Here is a 15,707-nt window from a genome sequence, read left to right on the forward strand (position 1 = left end):
CGCCAATTACCCTTGGGTCAACTGGGGATTGAGGCTGGGTCAATGTCAAAGCAACAAGATACTAATTTCCCAATTTTTCATACCTAGTTGCCAGCTTACCTCAACAGATAAATGGAGAATGGAGAGTTGACAGTACTGGTCAGTAGACGAAATCAGGGCTCTTCTGAACATTTGGGCTGATGAAAACGTGCAACATTGGATCGATGGCGTCTGCCAAAATGAAGACGTGATTGTACAGACGTGAAGTATATTGTCGCCAAACTTGCCAAGCTGTGTATCCAGAGTTCAACAGTACAGGTTCAGGAAAAATGTAAAGTATTTATTTCAAGGGCTAGCTAGTCGCCAGAGTCTAATACCTAAGCTTGAGCTTCCTCTTGCTTGTGAAATGGGCGGGGTTTGTGATGTTGGCACCAAGGCGGCATATCAGAGGCTGGTTTTAGGGCAACGCTGCAGGGTTAGTGGGCCGATACACAGATACATTTTGTTCTCACTGACCTGTTGATAGTCCTGGCTTGCACTGGCCCGATAGTGGAAAAGTGAATATTTACAGTTGCGCACATTTAAACTTGGTATGTCATAACATCAAATGCCATTGTTTCTCGCTTGTCTCGTGGCATTCTGCAAAACACCTCTGTCAAAACAGCTCGACACTTTTCTCATGTTAGGATGTCCCTCCCCCTTATAATGGGTGAACTATTCCTTTAATTCTATAATAATGAATGTTATGTGGTACGTAGACCTATAGTACTAATATTTTTGCTGTTCCATTTATGCAGGTGTGTTGTGGAACCTGTCGTCATGTGATTCCGTGAAGATGACGATTGCTCGAGATGCTCTCGGTCCATTAACCAATACAGTGATCATCCCTCACTCCGGGTGGGGTGCGGCTCCCCAGCGAGAGGACCAGAAACTCAAACTGCACTCGTCTTTGGTGCTGAGGAACACCACAGGATGCCTCAGGTACAGCCAACACACTAGTCTGACACACTCTTACATGTGCACACATTTGTATCTTACACCACCACCAAAGGGACCCAGAGTAGAAGCAACATTCATTTTCACTCTTAACCTAAGGGACAGTTACTATTTACCTTCCTTAGTGAGAAGGACTGTTTTTACCACAGATCTGATGAATGCCATTGTATTGTTGACCACATGATGCTGACGTGGGTTTGTGTGTGTCAGAAACCTGAGCTCTGCAGGAGAAGAGGCGAGAAGGCAGATGCGTTGCTGTGAAGGGCTCATTGATTCTCTCCTCTATATTATCAAAACCTGCGTAAACACCTCCGATTATGACAGCAAGGTGAGTGAGAGGTTTCCTGCTGTTCGGATACAGACTATATCAGGACTAGACCAAAATGTCAGATTTTTGGGTTAGGTTAGGGTTAGTTAGGCTCCCTTTTAATTCGTAAGTTGAAATTTAAATGGAATTGAACACCCCTAGTATGTTGAATCGGATTGACAGGAAGAGGAATTTACTGAATTGAAATTCAGTACAGTCACACAAATGAATTTGTTTTTAACAAAACATAAATTAACATTCATTTTGACTAATGCTTTATTCCCCAGTATTTAGAACACATTTTCCTCTATTCTTGGGTCACTGCTTTCTTTAAAAAAAATCTTTAAAACATAAATAAATAAATTGTTTAGAATTATGTCTAAAATAAGTTCAGTAATTCAGTACTGTTAACAGTTAATAAAGACATTAATTAATCATCATTTAATGATTTCATATAGCACTACAATAGGTACACCACATTGTTATAAGATAATTTTATCAAAATGAATATTGACATTAAAATTTGTGATAAATTAGAGTATTCTGGGAAATGATGTCTTCTTTTATGGTCCAGTAAATGAAAGTTTATTTATTATATATGAAGTATAAATACATTAAATACAAATTTCTATAGATTGCATTTTTATTATATAAATTGGTGTTTATTGGTAATTCATACTGAGAAATTAAGTCTGTTATGTGTTTGTTTTTTCCACTCCAATTCTACTGCCTTAAATTCAGATTACAATTCTGCATCCTGTTTGTTACCTTAATCCAAATTCAGAAATTCAAGTATATATATATATATATATATATATATATATATATATATATATATATATATATATATATATATATACATTGATCAGCCACAACACAAAAGCCATCATATTGCTTTTGTGTTGTAAAATTGTGCCTAATATTGTATTGGTCCCCCTTCAGCAGCCAAAACCTTCCCAACACACATCTCAGAATATCATTCTGAGATACTATTCTTCTCACCACAATTGTACAGAGCGGTTATCTGAGTTACCGTAGACTTTGTCAGTTTGAACCAGTGTGGTCATTCTCTGTTGACCTCTCTCATCAACAAGGGATTTCCAACCACAGAACTGCCACTCACTAGATGTTTTTGTTTTTGGCAACATTCTGAGTAAATTCTAAAAACTGTTGTGTGTGAATCCCAGGAGATCAGCAGATACAGAAATACTCAAACCAGTCCATCTGGCACCAACAATCATCCATGCAATTATCTAATCAGCCAATCATGTGGCAGCAGTGCATAAAATCATGCAGATATGAGTCAGGAGCTTCAGCAAATGTTCACATCAACCATCAGAGATTTGGAGTGTGGCATGATTGTTGGTGTCTCCCAGGATTCACACACAACAGTTTTTAGAATTTACTCAAAATGGTGCCAAAAACAAAAACATCCAGTGAGCGGCAGTTCTGTGGATGGAAATGCCTTGTTGATGAGAGAGGTCAACAGAGAATGACCAGACTGGTTTGAACTGACAAAGTGTACGGTAACTTAGATAACCGCTCTGTACAGTTGTGATGAGAAGAATTTACGCTGTTTTGGCAGCACAAGGGGGTCCTACACAGTATTAGGCAGGTGGTTTTAATTTTGTGGCTGATTAATATATAATACACATCATTTCAAAGAAGCTTTACAGAAAATTGTACTGTAATGTTTTAAATCTCCAAAGGCTTCCAGTGAACAGCTTTAGAAATGTCTTTAGTGAGCAAGCCAAAGACGATTTGGAATTTAAAGGACAAACAAAAGAGATCTCAATTCTGAAAGGTGCTCAACCTTGGACTAAATCTGAAACTACCTGAAGAGTTCTGATTTAGAACAGTCAGTGCATTGGTTTGATGGTAATATTTGTAATGTGTTTTGCACATTCTTTCCAGATATTTCACTTACTGTCAGACCGCACATGTGATGGAAGCTGCTAGCTGGCAGAGGCTCTTGTCTCTTAAAAACGCCGTTACATGTTTTCCATGCCATTCCTTGAAGGGCCAAAAGAGTATTGAGTGCCCCTAGAGGTGGTTTGCAGCATTGTGTAGATGTGGTTCTTTGGTCTTTGTATGCCATCTGCTGGAACAGGAGGAACTGATATTTAGTGGTGTCAGTTAAGAAAAGCTTCACTATTAATATTGCTCATGCTTTGGGTTAAGGATTTAAACAACCCCTAACGCTAAGTATTAAACTCTGGCATGTAACTTGTTTAGCACTGTATGTGCTTTGGACACAAAGGATGCTTCAAATCATGTAGCTCATTAAGGACAGTGGTACGCTATTATTATTTTTTCAAAGTGATCAGATTAATGGTTTTTAAGACTTAGGGGTGGACTGTTTTGACTTGGGCCATGAAGCAACCAATAAGAACACCCTAGTAACCACATAGCAACCATTCAGAATACCATTACAACCCTAGTAACTGCAAAGCAACATGTTAAAAACCATGCAGAACACCTTAGCAACCACGTAGCAATGCACTGGCAATCACGCTAGAATTAATGCAGTGGTTTTTGCACGGTAAAACATTTTCTTCAGAAAAAGGAGAAAAGTGATTCTTCAGCCTTATTAATACACATCCCGTTTTAATCTATGTCACATTCTGTCTCATCAGATTGTGGAAAACTGTGTGTGCACTTTGAGGAACCTGTCATACCGTCTGGAGCTTGAGATGCCTCCCTCTCGACTGATGGGAAACCAGGACCTGAACATGCTCTTGGGACCCGACACCCCCGGTAAGCAGGCCGACTACAGCTGTTGGGGCCTCAGGAAGAAGAAGAAGAGGAGATCCTGGCAGGATCAGCAGGTGATCTCTCACTACATAAACTGACTGATCTTAGTTTCACATACACTTCTGTCATGTTGCGATGTCTCTCACCATATTAATGTAGTTGGGGTAATTTGGGGTTGTTATTTATTTTGCACGGGCCAACAGATGTTTAAGATGAGCAAGGCACCAAATGTTGTCAGTTCTATGTGTATACATGATTTCATCAAGGTAGCTGGAACATTCTTTGTCATGAAAAACCTGGAAATATAAAAATGTTTTGGGCTTGAAAAGTTATGAAAATGTATTATATCTTACATAAAGTCTTTGAAAAGTAATGAAAACTCCTATAGTGAATATTCATTTCTCAAGGTATGCTTTGGTCTTAAATATGAACATATATGAGCAATAATCATGAACATGGGATTAATGGGGGAAAACAAAGTCATAGTTTTTATTCACATTAACATTGTTTGGGCCTTGAATACAATTTTGTGAATTGTAACAGATTAAAAAAAACAGAAGAAGTTTTTGCCCCCACATTTGAAATACCTGAGGCATTTTCTGCATTTTACGTTGACATTTATGCATTTGGCAGACGCTTCTATCCAAAGCGACTTACAGTACAGTATACTTATTAAAGGGACAATCCCCCAGAGTAACCTTGAGTTAAGTGACTTGCTCAAGGACACAAAGGTGGTGACTGTGGGGGTCGAACTGGCAGCCTTCTGTTCTGTGTTTTAGCCCACTATGCCACACCACCCGTCGCTTTTTAACCAAGCCCTCATTAATTTTTCACCTGTATTGAATTGTTAGGTTCTAGATTTAAATGTCTGATGTCATTTATCACCAACCAATGTGTTTCAGTCCTTTTTTTAAAGGAATAATACACCCAAAAATGAAAATTCATAATTTACCCACCCTCATGTTGAAATAAACAATGCAAGATCTCGTGTTAACTTGCAAACCATTGTTTACAGGCTTCATAGCAGGCATGAACATGCAGCAAACGTCAAGATTTTCACTAAAGAATGAAAAATATATTTTCAATAATATAATTTTGCATGCTAATAATAATAAATATGTTTGTGTTTGACTTTGTTGTTGTCGTCACATGATTATATGAGAATAATTGTGAAATCCTATGTTGCAGTGGGATGGAGTGGGGCCCATTCCAGGATTTTCTGGAAGTCCAAAGGGGGCAGAGATGCTGTGGCACCCATCTGTGGTAAAGCCATATCTCACCCTGCTGGCAGAGAGCTCTACCCCGGCCACACTGGAAGGTGCAGCTGGGTCTCTGCAGAATCTTTCTGCAGGAACCTGGAGGGTAGGCATCATGTGGTCACTATACCATAAACACAATTATATATCACAGTGCTCAGAATAGAACTGAATTATATGAATACCAAATTGGCTTGTGGATAAAGAATTTGGCCTGCACACATCTTACTCCATGTAGCTTGAGCATTCTAACATTAATTTACAAATGTTTCCCTTTGAGAATATATTAGAGAGAATAACTATGTAAAAATAAGAAATACAGGCAGTGGACAATTGAACTTATTTTTATTTTTTTTTTGCCATATATAGAGTTGCTATGAAAGATAACTATTTCTTTTTTTCTGTCTGTCTCTCTCACCTGTCAGTTTGCAGCCTATATTCGTGCTGCCGTACGTAAAGAGAAGGGTTTGCCCATTCTGGTGGAACTGCTAAGAATGGATAATGACAGGGTGGTCTGCTCTGTGGCTACTGCTTTAAGGAATATGGCTCTTGATGCCAGAAACAAGGAGCTCATTGGTCAGTCACTCAAACTTATTGCAATCAGCTCAATGCAATGCTTTACATTCCATTTTTACGACATGTCAGTTTAATGTAGTCATTGAAATTTGCATTACATCTTCTAAAATAAACATTTGTTAAAGTGGGTTCCTTTAACTGTTTTAAAGGAAAGTATGCAATGCGGGACCTTGTGACCCGTCTCCCTGGTAATGGACCATCATTGCTGTCAGATGAGACGGTGGCAGCGGTCTGTTGTGCGCTGCACGAGGTCACCAGCCGGAACATGGAGAATGCCCGTGCGCTCCAGACGGGTGGCATTGACAAACTGGTTACAATCAGCCGAGGACGTGGAGAGAGGTACATGCCTCTTTTTAATGGGCAGTTAGATTCTAATATCAAAATTAAAGGTTTATAACTTGACAAAAAAATCTTAATAGAAAGGTGTTTGATATAATTTTAAAGAATGATTTCAATATTTTTAATGATATACTGTAGGTTATAGTAAATTCTGAGACCCTCATCCAAATAAACTGCTGAAAAATCATAAAAACACATTTTATTTTATAACAAAATGTACTTTTTTCTTATTTTTCGGCTTTGACATTATATACCTCACGGTGTAAATAAGGTGGCTCCAAAACACTGCTTTTGTTTTGTTCCCAATCATGTCATCTGTAACTGAGTAATATTTTGTGTTGATACAACAAAGCAATCAAAATTTATAGTATTACAAATATAATTTATCCTTGTGCAAAAAAAATTCTCCAAGTGTCCAAAAGCCTCTCTAAACACATAAAGCATAATAATTGTACATAAGGACAAATTACACGTGCAAACACAACAATGACTAAATGTTTGCTTAGTACTTTGCTTAGATATGATTTTAGTAATGAGATTTCACAGAATGAGTTTCATTCTGTACCATTTGAGTCATCATTGAATCTGTGTCATACACTTGGTGCCATCTCCTGGTGGTCATATGTAATTACAGTGACTTATCACATAACTCTGCCCACATATGGAGTACAATTACCACTGGTTGGAGCAATTTGAACCAATCTGATTGGTATAGCATTCCATGATGCTAAAGCATTTCCAATGAAGTAATCTGATTCAGGAAAGCTGAATGTGATGAAAGAATGTTTGAAGCCAGATAGCAAGATGCCAGATAGCCAAATGCTGTGTGCACATTGTGCTTTGTGTGGGTTATCTAATGGTCTATGCATTTGATTACTTTGTGTGTAGGCTCATTTTAAAGATAATCACCTCCTCTAAGTAGTGGTACTGAAAACACGGCATATGAGCAACACCTGTCAAAGACATACTCTGGTGGCCAAAACTTTGGAATAATGTACAGATTTTGTTCTTATGGAAAGAAATTGGTACTTTTATTCACTAAAGTGGCATTGAACTAATCACGATGTATAGTCAGGCATTAATAAAGTGAAAAACCACAATTACAATTAGAAAAAAATTAAACTACTTCAAACAGTTCTCATAAAAAAAAAAATCATCCACGTGCAGCAATGACAGCTTTGCAGATCCTTGGCATTCTAGCTGTCAGTTTGTCCAGATACTCAAGTGACATTTCACCCCACGCTTCCTGTAGCACTTGCCATAGATGGGGCTATCGGGCACTTCTCATGTACCTTACAGTCTTGCTGATCCCACAAAAGCTCAATGGGTTTAAGATCCATAACACTCTTTTCCAATTATCTGTTGTCCAATGTCTGTGTTTCTTTGCCCACTCTAATCTTTTCTTTTTGTTTTTCTGTTTCAAAAGTGTTTCTTTGCAATTCTTCCAAAAAGGCCTGCACCCCTGAGTCTTCTCTTTACTGTTGTACATGAAACTGGTGTTGAGCAGGTAGAATTCAATGAAGCTATCAGCTGAGGACTATTTCTCAAACTTGAGACTCTGGTGTACTTATCCTCTTGTTTAGTTGTACATCTGGCCTTCCACATCTCTTTCTGTCCTTGTTAGAGCCAGTTGTCCTTTTTCTTTGAAGACAGTGATATACACCATTGTATGAAATCTTCAGGTATATTTTGGCCGTTTCAAGTACTGTATAGCCTTCTTTCCTCACAAAATTAATGACTGATGAGTTTCTAGAGAAAGCTGTTTCTTCTTTAAGCTTTATTAAAGTACTAAACAGCTTTCAACTGGGTTTGATATAATGGCAAGGGATTTTCTAGTATCAATTTAGCATGATTACTCAAGGATCAGGTGTTTGAGTGATGGCTGCTGGAAATGGGGCCTGTCTAGATTTGATAAAAAATGACTTTTTTCAAATTGTTCAAAATAGTGTTTTTTTTACATCAGTAATGTCCTGACTATACTTTGTGATCAGTTGAATGCCACTTTGGTGAATTAAAGTACCAATTTACTTTAGAAACAGCTAAATCTGTACATTATTCCAAACTTTTGGCCGCCAGTGTATACTTAGCTATTACTCGCTACATATTTGTTTGCTAATTTTAAAGCACTTGTTCAGTTTTTGTCGTAATGCCGACATGCATTGTACTCACACAAACAATACCGATTTTTTTGCTGGACCATCTGAGGTTAAAGAAGGCACACAGTTTTAATTACATTAAATGTATTGTTGAAAATTTAAACATAATATACACTACATGGCCAAAAGTATGTGTTCAGGTGAACACCACACCCATATGTGCTTGTTGAACATATCATTTTAAAACAATTGGTTAATAGTGAGTTGGTCCTCCCTTTACTGCTAAAACAAATTCTACTCCTCTGGGATGACTTTCTTTTATGCTGTAAAAGGCTGTGGGGGTTTTTTCCCATTCAGACACAAGAAAATTAGTGTGGCCACGCAATGATGTTGGCCGATGGTGAATGACTTGCAATCTGTGTTTCAGTTCATCCCAAAGGTATTCAGTGGGGTTCAGGTCTGGACTATGTGCTAAGTGTTTTCACACCATACACAATAACATTTTATGGACCTCAATTTGTGCATAGGGGCATTGTCATGATAGAACTGGAAATGTACACCCCATTCTAGTAAATATGTTTGCCTAAGGAGATTGCTTGGCTGTATGCTTGATTTATGCCCCTGCTAGTAATGGAAAATAGCCAAACCCATTAATTAGTAGGGGGTGTCCACAAACCTTTGGCCATGTAGTGTGATTAAAATGTGTATATATAGAGCCTAGATGTTTACTATGGACTTGCCCATCCAGACAGAGTGTTTGAGTTATTTTTTCTGTTACAGGTATTCCATGAAAGTGGTGAAGGCAGCAGCTCAGGTGCTAAACACTCTGTGGCAGTACAGAGATCTGCGCACCTTCTATAAAAAGGTACACATACTCAACCATTGTTATCTGTGGTAAGGAACACTGATGTTCTCATGAGATCTCATGACAGTGTGTTCTGTGGTTCATCAGGACGGATGGAACCAGAATAATTTTATCACTCCAGTGTCCACTCTGGAACGAGACCGCTACCGGTCCCAACCCATCCTGCCAACCAGCAACTTACAGATGTCTCCTGTCATCCAGTCAGGTGGGCCATCATAACCACAAGGAATTGTGGGAAATTGTTGGAACTATTTCTAGAGGCTGTTATTCATTTTTAGTCATTTTTTATTATTTTTTATATATATCTTTATTTTCTTAGTTGATGTTTTAAATTTTTTTACACATAGGAGGTAGTGCCACCTCATCACCTGCGATGTTGGGTATAAGAGGTCACCATTTCAATCAGCGAAGAACCCAGTCCTCTATGCAACTTCATAATTTTTATGGAGATGAAAAACACAGAAACACAAGTCAGTCTACAGGTGAGCTTTCATGAATCACACTGTCCCCTTCATACCAGGCAAAATGCAATTTATTTTTAAGATTTTTAGGCCCTACTATGCTAATTAAAGTTTGTTCGCATATTTACATATACAGCATAATTAAAGGATTAGTGCAACCAAAAATTTTAATTCGGTCATTGTTTACTCACTCTTGTGTTGTTATAACCCTACAGTATAGGACAATTGTTTTCTTCACACAAAGGGAGATATTGTGAAAAGAAATTGTGCTCAGTGAAGTCATATAATTGTAGTTTATAGTAACCACCACTTCAAGCTTCAAAAGGACACAAAAGTATAATTCAGAAGTTTAATAAATTATTCCATGAGACTCATGATTGTTATGAAAGCATACAATAAGGTTTGGTGACAAACGAACCCATTTAGTGGAAATGTTCACTGACTGTTGATCACCTGTGTGAATTCATGATGGGGCACAAAAGCAGTAGTTCATGCAGCCACCTAGCGACATTGGGGCATTCAAGTGAAAACTAGTTTTGTTTATTTAAAAACAGGTCTTCCACAACATTAGCAACAACAGAACACAACACAGCTGCACACCAAATAGAGAACAGAACTTACTAAATATGTCTGAAGAGTTTGTAGTCAAAGAATTGATGCATTTCTATGCCCAGCCTTGCACTCAGTTTTCGAGCCAATCACCTGAGACGTTAATGCATCAATTAGACCTTGTTTCAGACAAGGAAAAACACAAGTATATTATTTCACACTGTTAAAAGCCATCATATTTATTTGCATCAATTTAAACATAATCACATTTTCCTCTGGCACTACTGCATTTTGTGTGAGTAACTTTTGAGGCATGGGTTCTGGTCCCATTGAAACCAAAAACTGGAGCTCAGACACATCCATAAGCTCAACAACACTTCCAGCTTTGGCTACTGGGGGCAGCGGTTTGAATTTCGATAAGCACAGAAGGATTTCAGCAGCAGAACGTTCAACCTACTGTTGCCAACATCAATATATATCAATTATAATATTCAAAAGATTTGTCAGAATACATGGCAACGTTGTATGACCGTTCATTGTATGACCCTACTCACCCCCCCCCCCCCCCCCATGTTTCTTTAGCAAAATGACTAGACAATTATTAGCAATGGCACAATACTCTTATAAATCAGCAGAACACCTGTCTATTTATTTAAGTTGGACTTGAAGAACTAATGGATATTTCTCTCAGCATGTTCTCCTCAACTAATAGAGCAATCAGATTTTTTTTCCCATCTGGTCTAAAGCATTAATTGTTATTCATTTAAGATCACTTGACCTCTGTAGTTACTCTTTATTGATTGTGGGTACTTCAGCCTGGAGGGCGATTCATAATGTGAGTTCAGTGTTAGTGAGGTCTTTATTAAGCCTATTGCGCTGCAGAATCGTTTCCGCCCATCTAACCCTCAGCCCAAAATGTAACCTGCTCTCCACCCAAACTGTGGTTCCCAGAGCGAGCACCTCGCAAAGTGTTTGCAGTCTGGTACTACCAGAGGCTGTGGACTTAAATACAACATATTATATATAACACTGGACATCAAATTATTCGATAATATGGAAGGTTACAACCATGGTCCAAAATGAACACTTGCCAAATACGAATAATTGGTCATCATCATTTGGCTGGTAACTTTAATAGGAACTGCGACATAATTCATGTTGTAAATTGAATTGCAATTGATAATCTGATTGAATATGTAAGTGACGGTAGCAATTCAAATCAAACTGACTACTACAGATAAACATTTATTGCACAGACTTATCTCATATACTGTATGATTCTGCGAGTATCACATTGACTTGCACTATTTCCACTATTACTGTATCACATTGACTTGCACTATTTCCACTATTATTTGCAAAAATACAGTTTCATGGCTTGGAAGAAATGTTTATGGCTGGTAAAAAAAAAAACAATTCACCTACCATTAACAAGTATGTAAAAAGTAAATATTTGACTCTGGTTACAACTACATCAAGTATTAGTTACTAAGTACTGTATATGATAGTGGGACAATTTAATAGAATTTGTTTGAATGTGTTATAATTTGTGTGTGAATGTGTGTGTTTAGGGTCTGGGAAGCAGTCTGCTTATTTCATCAGTTCTTTTCCTTCACCTTCAGCAGAGGAGTCCCACAGGTCAAAGGTGAGTTTAACCCTCATTGAACACATGATAGAAATGGCATCTCATGCCACCTGCACTTAAATGCCCTGTGCACATAGCTTTCTGCAAATTATAACCATTGACTTGGATTTAATATGTCTAACCCCAAAGATTACGTTTACGTAATCCTTTGGGTTTTTCCTTGGACATTCCTCACTGGGCCCACAATTACAGATGCAATGCAGCCAGAGGTGTGGATTCCAGGGGGGGAGGTAATCAAATCAAAACAAGCTAGTAAACATGTAAATGCTACACGTTGCAACCCCCCAAAATTCAAGCCAAATCAACGCCCTTGGATGCAGCCTCTAAGACTCAGAAGAACGTCTAGGTTACGTATGTAACCTCCGTTCCCCGATGGAGGGAACGAGACGTTGTGTCAGAGAAGCGACACTAGGGGTCTCTCTTGAGCGCCGATATTCACCTCTGGACTATGAAAAAAGGCCAATGAGAGTTGGCAACCAGTATTTGCATGTCCCGGCCCCGGACATACGGGTATTTAAGCGGCGCAAATACGGGAGTTCATTCAGGATTTTTCTGAGGAGCCGGAAATGGTCCGGCCACAACAGTGGCTCGGCTCAGCGACGTGGCAGGGGAGACACAACGTCTCGTTCCCTCCATCGGGGAACGGAGGTTACATACGTAACCTAGACGTTCCCTTTCTGTCGCTCTCTCCACGTTGTGTCAGAGAAGCGACACTAGGGGTCCACTTATAAAAGTGCCATGCGCTGAGCCGTGTATGTGAACTGCTGATACAGGAGCGAGCAGGTATTCTTACGTGCAGGACGACCAACTGTATCAGGCTGCACGTACCCTTCCCCAATGCCCCATTTAAGCCATCAGGATTCCTTATCGTTACCCTGGAGGGGGGAACAAGGTGCTGGCCGCCAACCTGGGAACGGGCCAAGCCTGGCCGGGCCTCTTTTCTATCTATGTTTCTCGCATAGAGCAACTAAGGCCGGGGCCCTTACATGCATTGAGGGAAGGGGGTCTTAGCCCTTATTCAGGGCGGAGAAGACCCTGCGGAGGCCACGCCTACCCGAGAGGGGAGGCAAGTTTAAGTGGCAAAACCATCAGAGGCTTGCTTAGGGCCTGTGTGGAAAAGTTGGTGCGGTGGTGGATCCAGCCTCATAGAGGGGGGAACATGCAGCATGGCAACCAAGGCAGCCATGACTGCCTAAGGGAAACACGGGAGTCAGCTCACCAAAGGGGACAGAACCGTGGTGTTACACACAGGGGGAGTCCGAAGGAGGCCTTACCTGTGGAGCACCTATACCAGTACAGGGTAGCTTGCGGTACCCGCAGTGACTTGGGTCAGCGAGTTCCTCCGCTGAACTGCGACCCATGAGGGCTAGGGAGGTATCGACCAGTGTCCCAAACCTGAGATCTCCTGGGAATGAAGGCGCGCTGTTTCCCCTGGTTAGGGGGAAGGGCGCTAGGTGCAAGCGATTCACCCGGTCAGATCGTGGGCGTGTTACCGAGTTCTATGGGCTCGGTACCTGAGAAAACACGGGACGATACTGACTCAACTCGGAGATTATAGAATCTCGCAAAAGTGTTAGGTGTTGCCCAGCCCGCTGCTCTACAAATGTCTGCTAGGGCAGTGCCCCTAACCAGTGCTCATGAGGACGCAACACTCCTGGTGGAGTGAGCTCGGACCTGCAAGGGGGGGGGCACGGCCTGGGTGTGATAAGCCAGGGAAATGGCGTCGACAACCCAGTGGGCGAGTCTCTGCTTTGAGACAGCGTTCCTTTTCTGCTGTCCCCCAAAGCAGACTAAGAGCTGCTCAGAGCGTCTGGTGCTCTGTGTGCGGTCCAGATAAATACGTAAGGCACGTACTGGACACAGCAGTGAAAGGGCTGGGTCTGCCTCCTCCCGGGGCAGCACTTGCAGGTTCACCACCTGATCCCTGAAGGGCGTGGTAGGAACCTTGGGCACATAGCCCGGTCGCGGTCTTAGGATCACGAAAGTATCTGCCGGACCGAACTCCAGGCAAGCGTCGCTAACAGAGAACGCATGCAGGTCCCCGACCCTCTTGATGGAAGCGAGGACGATCAGGGGTCTCTGGAGTCCCGTAAGGACGACAGAGAGATCCCAGGAGGGGAACAGGTTAGGCCGGGAGGGAGTTATCCTCCGGGCACCTTTTAGGAACCTGACGATTAAGTCGTGCTTACTGCGATCGCGGCGACATACACCTTGAGGTTGGAGGGGGACAGCCTCCTCTCCAGCCTCTCCTGAAGAAACACGAGCACTGACCTAACTGCGCACTTCTGCGGGTCTTCGGCTCGGGAAGAACACCAGTCCGCGAACAGATGCCACTTTAGAGCGTAGAGATGCCTGGTAGAGGGGGCTCTGGCTTGGTTGATTGTATCTATGACGGTCGGTGGTAGGCCGGCTAGATCTTCCGCATCCCGTCCAAGGGCCAGACGTGGAGGTTCCAGAGGTCTGGGTGCGGGTGCCAGAGCGTGCACCGTCCCTGAGAAAGGTCCTTCCTCAGGGGAATTCGCCAGGGAGGGGCTGTCGTGAGGAGCGAGAGGTCCGAAAACCAAGTCCGGGTGGGCCAGTAAGGGGCTACCAGAATGACTTGCTCCTCGTCCTCCCTGACCTTGCATAGCACCTGTGCAAGAAGGCTCACTGGGGGGAATGCGTACTTGCGCAGCCCCGCCAGCCAGCTGTGTGCCAACGCGTCTGCCCCGAGGGGAGCCTCTGTCCGGGCATACCAGAGCGGGCAGTGGGAGGTTTCTTGGGAGGCAAACAGGTCTACCTGCGCCTTGCCGAACTGGTCCTAAATCAGCTGGACCGACTGGGGGTGGAGCCTCCACTCTCCGCCAGGCAAGCTTTGTCTTGACAGCGCGTCCGCTATCACATTGAGGTTACCGGGGATGTGAGTGGCGCACAGTGACTTGAGTCGCTGCTGACTCCAAAGGAGGAGACGACGGGCGAGCTGTGACATGTGGAGGGAGCGTACTCCGCCTTGGCGGTTTATGTAGGCTACGACCGTGGTGCTGTCTGTCCTGACTAGGACGTGTTTGTTCCGAATTAACGGGAGAAACTTCTGCAGGGCCAGAAAAACAGCCAGCAGCTCTAGGCAGTTGATGTGCCAGCGCAGCGGGCCTCGGTTCCACCGGCCTGCGGATGCGCGCCCGTTGCATACGGCGCCCCAACCCAATTTGGAGGCGTCGGTTGTGACCAGAACGCATCGGGACACCTGCTGCAAGGGTACTCCTGCCCTTAGAAAGCAGAGGTCTGTCCAGGGTTTGAAGGTTTGGCGGCAGGCAGAGGTAACTTTTATGTTGTGCGTGCCGCGGTGCCATGCTCGTCTCGGGACTCGAGTCCGGAGCCAGTGCTGAAGTGGTCACATATGCATCGACCCCAGCGGCGCGGCCGCCGCGGAGGATGCCATATGCCCCAGGAGCTGTTGGAAACGTTTTAGCGGGACCAAGGCGCCTAGCTTGAAGGAAGCGAGGCATTTCAGCACTGACTGAGCACGCTCATTGGAGAGACGTGCTGTCATTGGGACTGAGTCTAACTCCAGAACGAGAAAAGAGATGCTCTGGACCGGGGAGAGCATGCTCTTTTCCCAGTTGACCTGAAACCCCAAACGGCTGAGGTGGCTGAGCACCTGGTCTCTGTGTGCACATAGTAACTCTCGGGAGTGGGCCAGTATGAGCCAGTCGTCGAGGTAATTGAGTATGCGTATGTTGGCTTCTCGGAGCGGGGCAAGAGCTGCCTCTGCGACTTTCGTGAAGACGCGAGGGGACAGAGACAGGCCGAAGGGGAGGACTTTGTACTGATACGCCTGGCCGTCGAACGCGAACCTTAGGAAGGGTCGATGTCGAGGACGAATTGAGACATGGAAGTACGCGTCC

General features: G+C 42.5%; 1 protein-coding gene across 3 annotated transcripts in view; it reads left to right on the forward strand.

Moving 5' to 3' along the window:
- The window catches only part of LOC127647061 (plakophilin-4-like), a 77,942-nt gene that overhangs the window by 53,833 nt on the left and 8,402 nt on the right, over positions 1-15,707 (forward strand). For all 3 annotated transcript variants that reach the window (XM_052131135.1, XM_052131136.1, XM_052131137.1), the window contains 10 exons: positions 777-960; positions 1,186-1,303; positions 3,919-4,110; positions 5,225-5,398; positions 5,718-5,868; positions 6,018-6,207; positions 9,084-9,168; positions 9,256-9,373; positions 9,516-9,650; positions 11,750-11,823. In XM_052131135.1, coding sequence (XP_051987095.1) covers positions 777-960; positions 1,186-1,303; positions 3,919-4,110; positions 5,225-5,398; positions 5,718-5,868; positions 6,018-6,207; positions 9,084-9,168; positions 9,256-9,373; positions 9,516-9,650; positions 11,750-11,823 — 1,421 coding nt within the window. The remainder of the gene's footprint in view (positions 1-776; positions 961-1,185; positions 1,304-3,918; positions 4,111-5,224; positions 5,399-5,717; positions 5,869-6,017; positions 6,208-9,083; positions 9,169-9,255; positions 9,374-9,515; positions 9,651-11,749; positions 11,824-15,707) is intronic.

Source organism: Xyrauchen texanus, chromosome 7, assembly GCF_025860055.1.
Source record: "Xyrauchen texanus isolate HMW12.3.18 chromosome 7, RBS_HiC_50CHRs, whole genome shotgun sequence".
In the NCBI taxonomy this organism is placed as follows: domain Eukaryota; kingdom Metazoa; phylum Chordata; class Actinopteri; order Cypriniformes; family Catostomidae; genus Xyrauchen; species Xyrauchen texanus.